The 20,071-nt window shown below is 33.9% G+C and overlaps 1 protein-coding gene across 1 annotated transcript in view; it reads left to right on the plus strand.

Annotated features, from left to right (window-relative positions):
• The first annotated feature begins 2,587 nt into the window (after window positions 1-2,587).
• LOC130242041 (uncharacterized) overlaps window positions 2,588-20,071 on the plus strand; it is a 23,663-nt gene continuing 6,179 nt past the window's right edge. The window contains exons 1-3 of the mRNA XM_056474060.1: window positions 2,588-2,713; window positions 5,525-5,643; window positions 5,766-5,946. Of these exons, the coding sequence (XP_056330035.1) occupies window positions 2,588-2,713; window positions 5,525-5,643; window positions 5,766-5,946 (426 nt within the window). The remainder of the gene's footprint in view (window positions 2,714-5,524; window positions 5,644-5,765; window positions 5,947-20,071) is intronic.

The following is a 20,071-nucleotide window of genomic DNA, read 5'->3' on the forward strand; positions in this document are numbered from 1 at the left end:
TTGAGTAAGCCAAAAACAACACTTTAATGCCACCTAATGGCTTCAAACACACAAGCAATTATCTCTATAAAAGCTGCCAGAATCAGCTAACAAATGCCTTTGTTACTTTAAATTATTTTAATGAGTTAATCAGATTTCAACTCATTTCTTAATGTACAGTTGAAGTCAGAATTATTAGCCCCCCTGTATATTGTTTTCACCAATTTCTGTTTAACGAAGAGATAATTTTTTTTAACCCATTTCTAAACAATATTTTCAATGACTACAATAACTGATTTCTTTTTATCTTTGCCATGATGACACCATATAGTATTTTACCAGATATTTTTAAGATACTAGTAATCAGCTTAAAGTGACATTTAAATATCACTGGGGTCGCCACAGCGGAATTAACTGCCAACTTATCCAGCATATGTTTTTACACAGCGAATGACCTTCCAGCCGCAACCGATCACTGGAAAACATCCATACACAGTCATTCACTACGGACAATTTAGCTTACCCAATTCATCTATACCGCATGTGTTTGGACTGTGGGTGAAACCGGAGCACCCAGAGAAAACCCACGCCAACACGGGGAGACATATATATATATATATATATATATATATATATATATATATATATATATATATATATATATACACACACGCACACACATACATACATACATATATATATATAAATATGTAAATAATGTAAAATGTATAGCGGTTCAATATGCCTACCAAAAAACACCAAGGTGGACGCTACAGACAACTTTAACAAGCGAAACAGCATCTTGGTTGATGCACTCTCTCACACACAAACACAAATACGCACACAAACAAACACACAGAGAGAGAGAGAGAGGATTTGCACACTTGTCTTACCTTTACTTGTAAATTTAGTCTTGAAATGACTTGAATCCCATTGAAATGATCGAGTTATCTTCTGTCTCATCCTTTTAAGCAAGCCCTTTAGCTTCCGTGTTGATCATCCATTATTTATTCACATTTTAATTAAAAGTCTAATTTTGAGACATTTTTGAGCTGAGATATTATATCCGAGATTTCTGCCGTCAGTCAGAGCAAAACATAAAATAACAGACTCCTACTGAACATTTCTGCATAGAAGAAGAGCAACCACTCAACAAGAATAACCTCACTTGAGCTCAGGTGCGCCCTCTTAATTGCGGCAGAGCTACTGCCTGCCTTACCTCATGCCTTTTCAGCGCGGCTTTATGTCAGATTCTAACACTAAATAGACATACGTGAAATACATCACTTATCATGAGCAAAGTGAGGACATATAATAAAAAATGTCAACATTGTATAAAAACATTTTAATAAAGCATTACATTGGTAGCATACATTGAGTGAGCAAAAGAAGCGGGCTCAAGCCAGTGTGCAGGGGATTGCGCAATCTAAAGTGAGGCACAGCTCGGACTGCCTCACTGTAATTGAGCAGGAAATTTGCAGAATACAGCGATTTTGATCATAAAAATGATTAAATCATGTAAATCTTACAGAAAATTTAATCTACAGCATAGATCAGTGGACAAATGTTTATTTTATCATTAGTATACATCTAATGAAGGCAGTTGAGAATGATGTGCCTCACCTGCCTCCCCTGACCGCACGTCACTGATATATATATATATATATATATATATATATATATATATATATATATATATATATATATATATATATATATATATATATATATATATATATACACAGTTGAAGTCAGAATTATTAGCCTCCCTTTGAATTTTTTTTTCTCTTTTTAAATCTTTCCCAAATGATGTTTAACAGAGCAAGAAAATGTTCACAGTATGTCTGATAATACTTTTTCTTCTGGAGAAAGTCTTATTTGTTTTAATTTGGCTAGAATAAAAACAGTTTTTCATTAAAAAAAAAAACATTTTATGGTCAAAATTATTAGCCCCTTTAAGCTATTTTTTTTTTAGTCTACAGGACAAACCATCATTATACAATAACTTGCCTAATTACCCTATATTGCCTTGTTAACCTAAATAACCTAGTTAAGCCTTTAAATGTCACTTTAAGCTGTATAGAAGTGTCTTGAAAAATTTCTAGTCAAATATTATTTACTGTCATCATGACAAAGATAAAATAAATCAGCTATTAGAGATGAGCTATTAATCTATTATGTTTAGAAATGTGTTGAAAAAAAAAATACTCTCCGTTAAACAGAAATTGGGGAAAAAATAAACAGGGGGGCTGTTTTTTTTTCCAGCTATACAAATTTTAACTTAATACTTTTAGTCAGACTGATGTAAGTTGAGATGACTAGAAAAGTTCATTTGATCCAAGCACAAAATTGTAGGCAGCAATTTTTATTTTAATTAATTTTTTTTCATTTTGACACATTTAACAAATGATAAAAAGTTTTGATCTTACTAAAGAGAAAATACTCTCCAGTAAGTAGATGAGGAATGTAACCTGAAGTTGGCTCAAAAGATTTTTGGGTTTGTATTTTTTGGCATTTGGAAAGGGAGTGTGCTCAAATAAGGAGATGCTTAAGCCATGCCAAAGACCCCCATGAAAGAGTAAATAAACAGCTTCCATTGATCTTCCTAATGTTGAAGAAGAGGGTCGGTCAGCAGTCCAGCATCATAAATACCACCTCCATCACCAGCATCTTTATCTTACCTCTGAAGAAGACTCTCACATCTACCCTGAACCAGAACCAGCATCAATGGTCAGTAATGCTCAAATCTAACATGATCATTCTGTTTTTCATTTGGTTTGTGTTAGAGGTAATCATTTATTTTAGTGCATTTTAGGGATGTAAAAATACTCAAAAATGATCATCATTTCGGACAAATGATGTCTGAAAATATATAGTTGAAGTCAGAATTATTAGCCCCCTTTGATTTTTTTTTCTTTTTTAAATATTTGCCAAATTATGTTTAACAGGGCAAGAAAATTTTCAAAGTATGTCTGATAATACTTTTTCTTCTGGAGAAAGTCTTATTTTTTTAATTCGGCTAGAATAAAAGCAGTTTTTCTTAAAAAAAAAAAAAACATTTTAAGGTCAAAATTATTAGCCCCTTTAAGTTTTTTTTTTTTTTTTTAAGTCTACAGGACAAACTATCATTATACAATAGCTTGCCTAATTACCCTATATTGCCTAGTTAGCCTAATTAACCTAGTTAAGCCTTTAAATGTCACTTTAAGCTGTATAGAAGTGTCTTGAAAAATATCTAGTCAAATATTATTTACTGTCATCATGACAAAGATAAAATAAATCAGTTATTAGAGATGAGTTATTAAAACTATTATGTTTAGAAATGTGTTGAAAACATCTTCTCACCGTTAAACAGAAATTGGGGGGAAAATAAACAGGGAGCTAATAATTCTGGAGGGCTATCAATTCTGACTTCAACTGTACTTGAATATAAGTGCAGCTTTAAATTGGTACTTAAGTATAAAAAAAGTAAAGGTAGCCTATAGCAGATGTAAAAAAAGAGAGGTAATTAATATATAATCACTTTCTAGTGTAAGGTTAAATAAATATCAAAAACTAATTTGTCAGGCAGACATACAAAAATTTGGGTAAAGTTAGAAAATAAAATTGTTTGGAAAAATATGAAGAGACCGCTAAACAAATGATCAGTTTTGTGGATTTATTAGCTATGGGTTTGAGTAAAATGTTAACATTTGTTTTATTCTTGAATGTCTAGTAACACTCAATCAAATTAAGAAAAAAATACAGCATATTTAAAATTTTAAAAAATTCCACACAATTCCTCTATGTTGTTCAAACACAAATTTATTAAGTTAACTTAGTTGTTTTTACCAATTTAAGTGGATTGAAAATAAAACAATTTTTTGAAAATAAAACAATAAAAAAAAAAACTTAAGAATTATGTTGTTTTAACTCATTTGAAAGAAGTGAACAAGCAACAAGTATTTTTTTTTTTTGAGTAAAGCATTTTAACCAGAAAATGTTAATTGGTGAGAATAATATTAAATATTCATTTATTGTTACAAAACATTTAACCAAATATTACTGTCTAAACTCTTCTGAGGTTAAAATGTTGGTATTTAGTCTAAATGAATATAAAGGTCTAAACACGTTTTGGTTATATATATAAATTGTAAATTGTAAATGAGAACTGGTTCTCAATTGACTTACCTGGTTAAATAAAGGTTATTATTATACATAATTGTCATCAGTAGTTTGCATAATAAAATAAAAATGATAATTCTTGAAATAAAAAGTTAGGGTCCAAAACAAAAAGGTATCCAATACCTCAATCCAAAGATACCCAATATCCAATTATTTTCCTATATGCAGTGCTCAGCATAATTGAGTACACCCCTTTTTGAAAATGAATATTTTTATCCATTTCTAAGCGAATACAGGCAGTGTATTTTGGTGCATTTACACAAAACAGATTTATTAAACAGATATATTTATTAAAATAATAATTTAGTCACTAAACATTTAGAAATTGAAAGATAATACAATTAAATTCAAGCAAAATATTGCAAAAAATATATATATATTACCAACAAAATTTCTACTCAATTTTTCCTTTTTTTTGCTTCTCTTGATTTCCCTCTTTTTTAAATTTGTATTTAATAATTTTCTATAACATATAAATTTGAGTGTACTACTTTTTGGATCGTTATCGTAAGTTATTTTGTTAGATATGCTTCAGATTTGAATTCAGTACTGACTAATCTAATGTATATGCACAAATATAATATTGGAAAGGTATCCTATTAAAAATATGGATTTAAAAAAGAGATTTGTGGGGGCACTGTATCTGTATAACAAGCTAAAGCAATGCTGTGAGAAAACTCATGTAATTGCCCATTTACCATATTTAATGTACATAAGATGAAGGAAAATTAAATTTATAAAAGTAATTTACTAAGAAAATAGTAAGGAAAGTAAAAAGCACAGTTCCTTCTTCAGAAATGTACTCTAGTACAATAATAAATGAGTACAAATCCATAGAAATAATATAAGTACAGTGATCATGTACAATTATTATTAAAAGTATATGTTACACCCCTAATATTTATTCATGTTATTCATTCATTCATTTTTTTTCCGGCTTAGTCCCTTCATTAATCAGGGCTTGCCACAGCGGAATGTACCACCAACTTATCCAGCATATGTTTTAAGCAGCGGATGCCTTTTCAGCCGCAACCTTGTACTGGGAAACACCCATACACTTGCATTCACACACTTACACCACAGCCAATTTAGCTAATTCAATTCCCCTAAAGCGCATGTGTTTGGACTGTGGGGGAAACCGGAGCACCCGAAGGAAACCCACGCCAATAGAGAGAGAACATGTAAACTCCACACAGAAATGCCAGCTGAACCCGCTGGGGTTTGAACCAGCGACCTTCTTGCTATGAGTCGATTGTGCTACCCACTTATTTATGTTAAAATGTTATATTACTATTATTATTATTTGTATACAAAGCTCAGAACAAGAGGACTGCTTTGAAACAATGCCAATTGTAAGTTCTGTGTGTTTTATCCTGTTCAGCAGTTCATTATGCTTCTGAGGAGTCTCCTGCTGCTCTTTCTGCTTTTCCGCTGGACAGAAAGTCAGGAGGAAGTAAACCCAAAGGCTCTCATCCAAATAATGGACATTGTTAACAAGATGTAAGTGCACACAAATGGGGAATTTATTTTCCTATGATGTACAGGTTAAAGTAATAAATGATTGGTAAACCATGTTTAATCTGCTGCTCTTTTCTAATCTTTTTCTGTGTTATGCTTTACAGTATTACAAACAAAATAACAGGGCGTCCATACGCTGTCGCCATTAACGTACCAAGGAATCAATGTCTCGATCCAGAAAATCTTGAAGGTTTGAGGAAGAACTTATCAAGGAATGAGACATACAGACAACAGCTGCGCAATAGTTACTCCAATGAATTTGACAAAGCTACAGATATCGTTGCAGTACACAGTGAAGCTATAAATTGCAAAGTCACAGAAGATTGCTGGAGTTCATCAGTGTTTTCTCTGCTCAATGTTCCTGCACATGCATTATTCACAGAACCATTAAGAAGAGCCGATGACAGCTGCACTGTTCTCTTTACCACATATTGTCCCAATCTAAATAAAACAGGTCAATATAACATTAAAGATGCACTTAACAACTGGATAAACCACACTGGAATTAAAGCTTTTGTCTTTGAGAAAGGAATTGGCAATAATTTCTGTGATGGCTCAGAGACCTTTTCCAAGAGTGTGCCTGATGTTCCACTATATCACTGTATGAATGAAACATGTTGTGCCTGTAAAAATGGTAACTGTCCCACCATCACCAGCTCAAATGAATTCACGACTCTGTCAATGAATGTAGAGCTGAAACAAAGTTTGTGAATCATTTTCTTAAACATGTATTGAATTAGCTGAGCAGTAATACATGTACTGTAGCTCACATTAGAGAAATAATGTCAGAAATAGTGTCAGATTTAGCGGAACAAAATAATAAAATATTGCTGCGCAAATCTTGCATGTTTATTTCATTTCAGTTTTTCTTTTCTTCTACAGGGAGAGTTTATTTATCGGTCAAAAGTTTGGGGTGAGTTTTTATTTTTTATTATTAGTTTTGTATAATAATGTAAATAAAATTATTCTGTTCATCAAGGCGGCATTTATAAAAAAAAAACTGTTAAATACTTATTTAGCAAATTATTATTTATTAATTATTGTGTGTAGTTTCAAATGAAGTTATTACTCCAGTCATTATTGCTTTTATTACTTTTACCATTAATAATAATAATAATAATAATAATAATAATATGAATAATAGTAATAATAACAACAACAATAATAATATTGATAATAATAATATTAATAATAATAATAATATTAATAACAGTATTAATAATAATAATAAATATTAGAGTTATTTCTGAAGGATCATGTGACTGAAGACTGAAGCAATGAAGCTGAAAATTCATCATTAAAATCACTGGAATAAACAATTAAATTAAATGATAAACTACTTTTTTATAGTGCAATAACATTTCACAATTTTACCATTTGTACTGTATTTTTGATTATTTTTGATTAAATATATATATATATATATATATATATATATATATATATATATATATATATATATATATAGATATAGATATCTATATATATATATATATATATATATATATATATATATATATATATATATATATATATATATATATATATATACTGTATATATATATATATATATATATATATATATATATATAGCTTGCATGGTTCAGGATCTGTAGAGCTGCGCATCGTTGGATTTGCCCTTCAATATTTGGACTCTCAGTAGTGATTATTAAACCACACTGAACTGAGCTAAACTGAACTGAACTTAAACACTACAAACTGAACTACACTGTTCCTATTTACTGTGACCTTTTATGTGAAGCTGCTTTGACACAATCTACATTGTATAAGCGCTATACAAATAAAGGTGAATTGAATTGAATTGAATTGAATTACCGCAGCTTTAGTGAGCAGGAGAAGCTTATTTTAAAACATTTAAAAATCCTACTGACCCCAAACTTTTGACTGGTAGTGTACATTAAAAGTTCAATCAAAAAAGAAGATTCTGCCATTATTTACTGACCCTTCACTTATTCAAAACCCATAAAGCATATATACAGTTGAAGTCAGAAATATTAGGCCCCTAAATAATTATGAAGGTAAATCAGTAGCAAAACTCGAGAGCTTGCAAATCTAAATGTGAGAACTTGTGATAATAATATTTGTATGTGTATTGAAATGTACACTCACAGCTCTGATGTGAACAGCTGAATCTCTCGATTTGCACACACAGACAATAATCTAAACACCTGTGTTTTGAATTTGAAGTTGTAGATTAATAGTTGTGCATTTGTAAAATGTCATTCACAAATACAAAATGACAGACACACGTGTGTACGGCAAATTTGATTGCAGCTTTGCTGTACAACCACAGGTCGGCACTCACAACCTCTCAGATTTGCCAGTTCAACTATGTTAATGTTATTGACGTCTTCTTGCACATCGTTATCGATATATTTTGATATATGTAGTTAATAAATATTGTACACAATAAACAATAGTGTTTACTTTATTTCACAAATATTGCGATCGAGACGGGCGAATGGGGAGCGCTGTTTCCGATCGCCATTCAATATAATAGACTGAACAGATTTCTATCAGTCATCATAGATGATCAGTCATTATTATCTGACAGAGTCAATATCGCAGATACTCGTTTGCTGGCCTTGCTGAAAGATCTAAATTGCACAGGTTTATTTTATATAATGGATTCATTCATAATGAAGGAAATATTTGCAAGTTAATATAGGCATTAATACATCTTACATGTAATAAATGTATAACACTATATTAATATTTTACTCAAGCGATTTAATAGTGTGTATTTGCTTAATTTTCTAATATCTTTTTAATGAATGATTTCCCACATTAAATACTGTAGTAGGCTTAATTTATAGTAAGCAACATATTGTTTTTAAACCAAAATGTAGCAATAGAACCAAACTATTAATAATTAATTAAAAAATAATAATAAGTAAATATATATATATATATATAACTAACAGCTGTGACAGTTTAGTAAAATATATTAGTTTATAATCAGATGCAGTTAAGATAATCAGTTTATAACTATATTATATATTGTTTTAATGATTAACTATAGTAATTAATTTTGATGTGACACATTATTGTTTGCTTTTTATATTTTACAACAAAGCGATTATAACCAAGTATGATAATATTAAGATCCAGAATTAGTTTATTACACTTAACCCTACAGTTACACGGTCTGGCGGTTTTCTTTGTGTATGTGGACATGTGAATTAAGTCATAAGTGTCTTTAACCAATTATTTTTATTTACATAATTTGGGTTCAGAAACTGCAGAGATGTTAAAATGATCATTACGATATAATAATAATGACTGAAATGGGAAACCATATTTGTGAAATTCAATAGGTGGCGATAATGCTTCAAGGAGTTAAGTTACCATATATGGTTTGCCTAAATCGTGTGTGCTAGATTGTGTGTGCCTGAAATGTGTGTGGTTCTGCAGCTGGATATTATTGGATCTCTCGCGCTCTGACTTTTGCTACACATCTTCCGCGATCTCAGCAGAACTCATTCGCGCACTCTTAAATGCAGAGGCGCGAGCAGCATGGGGATGGGCGGGGCAGGGCTAAAGCTGTTTTATTGGCCGATGCCTGACCAATGAGCAATGCCGTCAGCCAGCGGGGGACTGGGGTGCAAAAGCATAATTTCTAAGATTCTTTTATTATTTAGGAGGTTTTAAAACATATTTTCTGAAAAGATTTTTGTTAAATATCATTAATTCTACCAAAATATATATACCAGTAAAAGAGCAGCAAAGTCAGTTTATTGACTAGAGACAGCCAATGAGATGGGACGTTTTTGTACGTCAGGACCAAGCGGCAACCTCCCGCTCTCCCTCGGGAGGCCAATACGGAAGTAACTGAAACTGCAATTCATCAAAATTCCGCTAGTCCTGGCTCCATAATAGAGCAAGTTGCAATTGAGCCCACTGTTAGAATGGCCAACTTTACAGCAGAAAAAAAGGTGTTTACAGCCTGGTACAAAGAACGATTTTGGTTCATATAGCTATTATTACCCTCCATGACAACTGTGAGGGGGGTGAATTTTTTTATAACTCATCCGTTTCCTTTATATTAGGTTATTTTAAGTTTGCATAATTAAGGGCGTGGCCACTTGAGTGACAGCTAGGTCTCGCTGGTCGCCGTCACTTCACCTCAGCTGAATCCGGCAGATTAGCCACTGATCTCGGCATATTCATCGTATTTTTGTTTTGTTTTATGTGGCTTTACACAGTCAGCTGCCTTTTGGACTTATTTCTTACAATTATCAGATGATATGGGATGCTGTGTGCATTTAATTGTGCTCACAAACCATTCACGTGGCCTCCGTTTCCCATGTGAGTAGTTATATACTTGTATACCATCTCTATAAATGTATTTGTTTTATTTAAGATCATTTATCATTAATATTTTTCTTTAGACCCGTAAAGCACTCCAGAATGTGACAGATTGATTAGCTGTAGGCTCTAGAACAGTCATCTGAAGCGTTGTCATACAGTGTTGTGCTGGATTTTATCAGTAGTCTTGCATTTACTAACACAGACTATATCTGAAGTGTTTGGAAGTAATTCGCGTTTTCCTCCTGTAGAAAAACGTCATAAGAACAATGTTTAGTGGCTCAATGTATTTTTGAAAGTCTAATCACTTTACTGATATAGTGTACAGCCAAGCACATGTGGTCAGAACACAAACGAGTCGCAGGTAATAAAGTATCAAGTCTGTCTGCCAGGTCCAAGCAAAGTTCCAGCAGGTGTCTGTAGCTCCGCCCACTCTCCGCCTCTTTGCCCTTGTTTGGTATCCCGCCGTGGGTGCGATGACGCGCGAACAAAATGGCGACGGTTGGCCGCGCCTACTTGTGGCTTCTTTTGCGCTCTTCAGAAACCTATGGGTGACGTCACGGATACTCCGTCCATATATTTTACAGTCTATGGTCAGGACACAGGGCAGCTTACGCTGTTGGAGGCATCGAGCAATCAGAGGGTAAGTTATTATTTTTAATAATTATCTCGGTTCAATACTGTTAACTGTTATATATATATATATATATATATATATATATATATATATATATATACATATATATATATATGTTATACCTGCATCATTTCTATCTATCTATCTATCTATCTATCTATCTATCTATCTATCTATCTATCTATCTATCTATCTATCTATCTATCTATCTATCTATCTATCTATCAGTTTACATGTTTGTGTACATCGTGTCCTTTATGTCTATTGTTAGCCAACTTGGCTAACAGTATTGAACCGAAATAATTATTAAAAATAATAACTTACCCTCTGATTGCTCAACAATGAGCTGCCCTGTGTGCTGACGTACAAAAACGTCCCATTTCATTGGCTGTCTCTAGCCAATAAACTGACTTTGCTGCTCTTTTACTGTTATATACATTTTGAATTAATAATATTTAACAAAAACCTTTTCAGAAAATATGTTTTAAAAATTCCTAAATAATAGAAGAATCAGAAATTATTCTTTTGCACCCCAGTCCCGCTGGCTGCCGGCATTGCTCATTGGCATAGATATATACACTAGATATCGCATACGGACCCTGAGCATGCGTCAATAGCGCCGCCATATTTGTACAGTGCTCCCAGGACAAGTCGTCACCTTTGAATTAAGGTTCTATCTGCGTTTCAAATGATTTTGAGAAATTGAGCTTTAAAGTTTTTGCATTCCATATAGCAAACAATATGTGTGTAACAGTTCATACATTAACGTGACAGAGACCCTAAATACACTCTAAATTGTAAATTAAATTATCAAAGTTCTCTTACATTTGCAAATAGGGAGTAAAATAACCACGGTAAATGCATAAAGAACCTTCTCATTGTAAAAAGTCATTACTTTTCAAGAAATACAACCAAAAAAATATAATTTGGTGTTGTAACAATGTTGATGCTTGAGAAAGTAGAATTTTTGCTTTCTATAACATTTATTTCATGTTTTAGGATGAATATTTTTTTTCTTAATTAAACTAAGCACAAGGCTGTGCTAAATATTTTGTACAGTGTAGATGTTAATTTTATCTAATTCATATGTTAATATTTACAACATTTTATGCTTAATATGAGATATACTGTATGTCTGTTTCTCTTGGTCCCGCATTCATTTCAAAGGAGCGCTACCCTGTACTAAAATGGCGGCTCTACTGACGCATTCCTTCCAATAGAGTGGAGAAACTATGACATCACCTTGTAGGCGAATCGGCTGCTAGCATGAAACTGGTTTCCTCGATAAAATCCCAATAGGATTTTTCCATAGGCTTTTCGAAGATTGCAAATAATAAGCTCTGTGTTCAAACACTGTTTATTACACTTACACGTTTTGTCCAGCCGGATAATCCTCACATGAAAATACAACTTTGAGCACTTTTGGATCTTTAATGCAAACGCAAGAATTGCTAAGCTAACATTAAGCTAACATTAGGCTACAAACGGACTACAGTGCCCTCAGGGCGCTCGCCTGTGACGTCAGCACCACCCTGCTACAGACAACTTTTCAAGCTTATTTTTAGAAACATGGTCCATGACAAAGAGTTAATATTTCTGTTTATTATATTATAAACAAATAAATACGCAAAAACACAAAGACCTACGTGCCTTTTGGACCACTTTTACGTGGGAAATACATCTGTTTTGCTTTACGGTTGTTGTAAAAGTTTTAAAACTGTCTCTATAAATGCCTACATGCCTACATAGTTATCATAAGTCATATTTAAATAAGCGTATCCCTCGCGTACACACAGCCCGCTTACCTTAGACGACAGAAATGAGGCGCGAGGAGCAGAGGTCTACCAAATGCCTGCAAGTTCATGAACACAGAGCAACATTCAATATTCTTTTTATGTCACGAAGTACAGCAAAAAGCGACCCATACAGTCACATCTGCTATTCATTTTATGGAGGAGTGTAAATATGGCATTTATGACAGAGTTAAATGTGTTCAGATGAAGAAAAAACCGGTCGAACAGTTAATATGTATGTATTTTTACACATTTATTCACACGTTTGCATTACTGAGAGCAGGAGAGACACAGACAGCACAGGTAAGCAGTATCTTTATAACATCGTTTAATTAGAATAAATGATCAACAAATTAATCTGTTTCGACAGCCTTTACATGTAAAGGTGTTATCTACACGCAATATGTACTCCCAATTAGAAAAACACTACAAACTATAAAATACTATTCATGAAAATAATATATTTTTTAAATATATTTGAGCATATTTACATTTTTGTAATTCCAATGGTTGAAAAAATATGAATCCAAGCAGCTAATTTTGCTATATTTTGAAATATATGTTGTATATAATTGACATATACAGTATTTTGTAAAATTCAAATATCAAAAATGTAATTAGATTTCTGTATTGTCACCAAAATAAATGGAAGAGGATACTGTGTTTTTTTCTGTGGTGAAAAAAAATTCTTGCATATTGTAGAATGAAACGTAGAGACCAGGGGCGTTGCTAGACATAAAGCTCTACTGGGGCACGTACCCCCTTTCACTATATATATATATATATATATATATATATATATATATATATATATATATATATATATATATATATATATATATATATATATATACATACATACACACTATGTATGGATGGGGAAAGGCTCGCGTGTTCTTTGCGCACACGTGGAGATGCCTCAGTTTGCTTTTTGATTACACTGCTTTCACCAGCATTGGTTTGGTTGCACATAGAGAATAACGTCTTTATTTCGGAATAACCACTCTTAATAAATACACTTGCATATAAAGTAAATCATATCTCAATGCATTTACTGGGGCACTGGAGATTTTTACTGGGGCATGTGCCCCAGTGAATTGGGTCTAGCAACGCCCTGGTAGAGACACGCATGTAAACATCAGTTTAGAAAATAAATTGTGTGTGTGTGTGTGTGTGTGTGTGTGTGTGTGTGTGCACTCAAAAAGTATTTTTGCTGCTTGTTCAAACTACGTACATAAAATGAGCTGAATTGACACAATTCTTGAGTTTTTGTTAGGACAACTTAATTGCTTTATGTTCAATCCACCTGAATTTGTACACAATTAAGTTAACTTTTACGTTTTATTTTGGGACAACAGGAAAGAATTGCGTGGAATCCAGCATTTTTTACTGTGTTTGCATACAGTATGTGTGTGTGTTGAACACAAAAGGAGAAATTCTGAAGAAAGCTGGAAACCTGTAACCACTGACTTAAACAAATACTATGGAAGTCAATGCTACCGGTTTTCAGCTTTCTTTAGAATATCTTGTTTTGTGTTCAACAGAACAAGTCAAGGGTGAGTATATGGGCCCGTTTCCACTGAGTGGTACGGTACGGTACGGTTCGGTTTGGTACGCTTTTATGGCCGTTTCCACTGTCAAAAAGCATACCGAACCGAACCGTACCGTACCACTTTTTCGGCACCCTTTCGAAAGGGTACCAAACACGAGAAAGGGTACCAAAAGGCAGAGCCACACGCGCAGCTGAACGCTATTGGTTTACAGAGATACGTCATTCGCTTACGCAACAAGCCAGAATGAAAAGAAAAAACCGCCATGTTTGAAATACACAGCCGACGAGCCGAGACATTACAGCGGGATGATATATACATATAATAATGAGCCATGGTCGATCTGGGCTCAAACAAACCTTGTCGTCGTCTTGATAAACAGCCACAAAGCCAAGAAGAAGAGCAGATTTACCCTGAGCCCCGTAGTTTTTTGCGAGCCAGTCTGAGGCGCGAGCGGTTTCGCTTTCTTGCTAGCGCTCGCGCGTGTCTAACATTATATCTGAAATAACAAACTTCTTGAGCTGATGATAATAACCTGCGCTTGATTATTGATGTGCTTTTGAAACCCGATCCTGTCAGACACCGACAAACGCGAGAGTGAAGCGTGAAAAAACAAAGGAGAAGCCGGAAAAAAAGGAGCACATTATTCAGCAAACATGAACAAAATGCCATGTATAATCTTCACATTTCGGACTAATATGAACTCAGAATGACGGAATTACTCTCTAACAGAGGCTACATGTGCTGCTGAAGATTACAGACACAGATAAGAGGTTTTCACTGACTGTAGGCTATATTTTGTGTTGTTTTTGAACCTAAATACGAACGAAAATGTCTGTTGTGTGTAGTTCTTCTGTAATTGATAACATATCGGAGACTGTAAGGGGCTGTATGTGTTTATATATGTTCATTTATTTAGTTATTTTATATAATTACAGACGTTACAGTAGGCTGTTTCACACTGTCATTGATCTGCTGTTATAATCAACTCATGTTCATTGAAAAGTTAGTAATAAACATTTCTACACAAGTATTTATGTGTATGAAGCATCTGTTTTGTGAGAAGTGCTTTTCATATGATATGTAAGTGACCTGTACAGCTTTATTGTAGACATTTCCTCGAGTGAGAATGACGTCGACTGAAACTTTCTATCATACACCACGCCCACCAAAAGGGTACCCTTGTTAGTGGAAACGCAAGCCTGATAAAGGTGACCTGTACCAAACCGAACCGTACCAGTCAGTGGAAACGAGCCATATGATGACAGAATTTTCAATTGAATTGTCCCTTTAAGACCATGCATTATAAGCTGAATTCATTTTTAAACGGCACCATCTTTGAAAACCATCTTTTTTTAAGCTGTTTGGACAGAACTGTGCGTAAGTATACTGTGTCCACAGTTATATTGGAGTGATAGAAACACAATAAGTATGTTTTTTATTATTTCATGACGTTAAAATAGGATCCAAATCCCTCCTATTTTAAAGCCCACCACAAGTTGACATAGGAGTGTGGTATCCCCACCCACCGAATTGATTGACAGCAGTGTATTAACATGTCTCCGTAGTAGTGCGTACAATCATATCAACATATTATCCATTTAACTGCCTGCTCGACCAAATGGTTGACCATATTTTGACTGACCATATCTTATTGAGAGGAGTACCTAACTTAACTAAACCTGATTGAGCCATCTCTACCACTTGTTTGAAGTATGTTATGCCAAAAAAATTCACAAGTTGTCACTAACTCAATCAAAAGCACTCGTCACAACATTGCTTCTACATTGAAATCAAAAACAAGGAAATCAGTCCTGACATCATGTGAACTGTTTTTTGATAAACATTAGCAAGGTAAGCATATTTTTTTGACATATTACCCTCTAATAGCTCAAACTTTACAAAGTTATGTTACTTGGTGCCAAGAAAAATATTTAGTGTGTTTGTATTAACTTTTCAAAAACATGCTCGACCAAATGGTTGATTTGTCACTTTATGGTAAAGGTAGAAAAGCAAAACTAATGATTTCATATCATGCATTTCTGCAGTCTGAATGGACTGTTTGCTGAGAAATATCAACTTTTGATCATTCACAGAATTAAGCTGCGGTCACATTAGAGTTTGAGCATGCGATATTCTGTCGTGCGGCGCTGCGAAAAGGGGCGGGATTAAACAAGATGATTAAACATTATAAAAAGCGAGTGATTTGCTCCATTTTTTAAATTTCTGTCCAGAGAGGTCCTGTTTTGATCCTCGATTGGTCTCATGCAGTCAAGTGATGTGATTTTGCAGGTCAGGGTTCACCAAGCTTGAACTTTGCACCGCAGCAACCTGCGAAACTTGACGCATGACCCTGCGTTTCCGGTCTGACGCATTCGCATGCGTATGAATGGAAGTCTATGGAGAGTAAAGCCCAGTGTGACCGCAGCTTAAATATGACACTGCTTGTTATTTATTCATGAATATACTGAGATAATTTCTTAAGAATATATATATTTTCGACACTTTTAGGATATTTTTGGAGTGAATATAATGAATTTTTAGAACTTATGTGTGGAAATCACAACTTTCAAAGATGATTACCTCTTAAATGGCAAATACTTGTGTACCAGCATTAGCACAATTGTAAGAAATTGATATTTGATTGTTTGTTTTTTGTAGATATTTGATGAATGTCAATAGTTTCTAAGGTGCAAAGACTCACATCGTCAGGCCCGTTTACCAGAAAATCCCTTCACTGATGAGATAATTCAGCATGTTCACACGCATACATACTCTCTCTCACACATGCACACACGTACACTGCCCTGCACACACCTAAATGTACACTCTCTCCCTACACTCTCACACACACAGTTTTCTCTCTCTCTCTCTCTCTCTCTCTCTCTCTCTCTCTCTCTCTCTCTCTCTCACACACACACACACGCGCACGCACGCACGCACGCACACACACACACACACACACACACACACACACACACACACTACATAGGTTACAGTTGTTTTTATACTGTATCTCTAAACCCAACCCTGCAGGAAATTATGTGTAGTTTTACTTTCTGGAAATAAAAGATTTTTAGTATGACTGCATGTCATACATAAAGTCCACATAATTCACCATTTCCTCGTAATATCAGTGTATTACCGACGATGTTGTTATACATATACATGGGCACACGCACACACAAATACATATAAATACACTTTTTTTACACACTCTCTCTTACACGCACACACTTACACTTTGGGAGTTTTTGAAGTTTAATTGATTGATTAATACCACAATAAACAGGAGTTCCATCTTGAAACTCGTGAAACTAAACTAAACAAGCAAACTAAATCCTGTTGCACTAATTCACTTGATTTTGATTTTATTGTATAAAAAACATGAAAACTTGTGTATTACTGTTAAATGAAAATCTGAAATATTTTATGGCTTATGGCTATGATTTAGTATTCAAAAATGTTTTATTTTGATTATGTTTTTAATTAAATTGGTTTTGCACTTCATATTTACAGATTTTTATAGCATATTTATTCATTCTGGTACTTTTACCATAAACCAAAATCTTAACCACTTGGTAGAGGCCGATATTTTAGAATTATGGGATGTGTTGGGAGAAAAAAATGCATTGATTGTGTTAACTAGTGATATTAGGAGTTAAGAAATGCAATCAAAAATATTTTCTATTGCTTTTTTCTAGGTGTGACAGTTAAAGGGTTATTTGTAATACAATTTTGTTCTTAAATACACCAGTCAGATATATGAACTGTACCCTTAATTTGACCCGCTCATAGAAAACACTCTTTCTGAATATTTAAAACAAAACTCATGCACAGAAGACAGCATGAGCATTTATAGCAAATAAACTCATGTAAATATTCTCCCGCTTGCTTTTTGAGAGCTGACAGGCGAGGTCTCACACCTCTTTGATTGGTTATTGCCTTCACCTTCTCAACAGAAAGGGCTGATCGGCTTTAGAAAGGAAAGCGCTGTTCACCGATGGCGGGAAAAACAGCCGCAGTTAGTCTGTATGCGCATAATACGCGGTTATCACAGGTAATCCATAACAGACACAGTGGAGAAAACTCACATCTCAGACACGCTCGCGTCTGGATCCACAGGTATCGCTTTAACAGCCAATAGGAGAGGAAAAGTTACCTCAAACGCATACCTCAAAGTTACCTCTCCGTCCTTCGTCATAGTATCGGTCTTTGTCAGTCACGTGCGTTTGTTGTGTATGACGTCACACCTGCGCCATTTTTGAGGTATCGCTCCCTGAGACAACTTGAGACACATAACGCATACATGCAACGCATAGAGATACATGCCAAAAAAAGGTCAAGCTGGAGAAGTACAAGAAAATCGAGAGTACACGAGACCGCAATAAACTAAACAAAGATGCCAGGGATCGTCATTTTGATAAACTGTCTTACATTCAGGATATAGATCCGTTTGAATTAACTGCAAACCAACAGAGTGTGCAGCCGCCGAGCCCTCATTGCTGATAATGTCATGTCATACTGTATATCATCAATGTCTTAATATACATTGTTTTAGTTTAAACACCATTAAGCTACAGTAAGTATTTTTTAATTATGTATTGCAGTTTTTCGTTTTATTTAATTAGTTTAATCTAATATTTATATTTTCAAACTATTGGAAAGATGTTTGTATCCAAAGTATTTTACAAATTTGAACAATAAATGTAATGAAAGCAACAGAACAAAACATGTAAATACTATTATAATTTTATTTAGTCAAATACATTGAGTGCACAGAGAACAACAACAAAAAAAAAACATTAAATAAAATCAATACACCCAAATAGAAGGTATGTTGAACACTAATACAGATATTATGATAAAAGCTGAAAACCTGTAACCATTGACTTCTATTGTATTTGTTGGTTTTCCTACGATGGAGTCAGTGGTTACAGATTTTCAGCCTTCGTCATATCTTTATTAGTGTAAAGAGAAAAAATAACCTCATAGAGGTTTAGAACCACTTGATGGCATATAAATAATAAGGCACATTACATTTGTGGGTGAAATATCTATTCAGTTCAAACTACTGATTGATATAATGTTTAACTTTGAGCAAAAGCACTCGTTTCAGTTCTTTAAAGGGTTATTCAGTTCAAGTAATAACTACTTACCTTGTGTTTTGATGTACCAGTTTTGTTATTGTAAAGAACAATAAATGAGTTAAGAACTAATTTTAAGTCATCCTCCATTTATTTACATTTATACAAATGATATTTTAATTCAGGCACTGAGGGAAAATTCATTTCTGGAGTAATGCATCATATTGTTTACATAAGACAGCATGAAACATCAGCAAAACACACTCATACACACAGTGAAAGAAACAAAGCTACAAAAATGTGAAGGAATTTGCAAAGAATGTATCAATTAAGCACAGAATGCATTTATACACATGGGCTTATAACTCTTATTGACAACTACAGCTCTTCTACAATACAGTTGGACATTGGTTTGTGGAGCACAACAGACAGTTACAATCCTATGCTGTAATGTGACATCTTCACCATCACAAGGGAGTATCATGTTAATGGGTCAGTGCTTGTTATTAAGATTTTGTGTTTACTGTTTGGCACTTAAACATCATTCTTGTCACAAAATTCATCAGACATCCTGTATTCTTCATGTTCACACAGCAGCTGTCAGTTCTCCTCCAACAGGCTGTTTACTTCTATACATCTGTCCATACACAATTTACACTCAGTTTGTCTCGTCTACGTCCTTAGTGTTGTGTGTCTCCTCATCAGTGTCTCTCACCATCTTCAACCTCACGTGTCTCCTTCTCTGCATGTTGTTCATCCACATCTTCAGCTGACTGCAGTTTTGGCTTTCTTGTCCTCCTCTTAGTTTGTCTCGCAGGGTGTGCAGTGTCTGTCTGTGTAGTTTCTGTGTTGCCCAGATGTAGATATGGTGCTCGGTATGGGTCAGTCTCCATCATCTCATATGCAGGTTGGCTGGCAATGACAAAGTTAGAAATGTATATATAGCAAAAATATTACACATAGAAAGAGAAAGCAAAAATAAATGTACTGTAATGCTACATGCTTATGGAAATA

This window comes from Danio aesculapii, chromosome 15, assembly GCF_903798145.1.
Source record: "Danio aesculapii chromosome 15, fDanAes4.1, whole genome shotgun sequence".
Taxonomy (NCBI): Eukaryota; Metazoa; Chordata; class Actinopteri; order Cypriniformes; family Danionidae; genus Danio; species Danio aesculapii.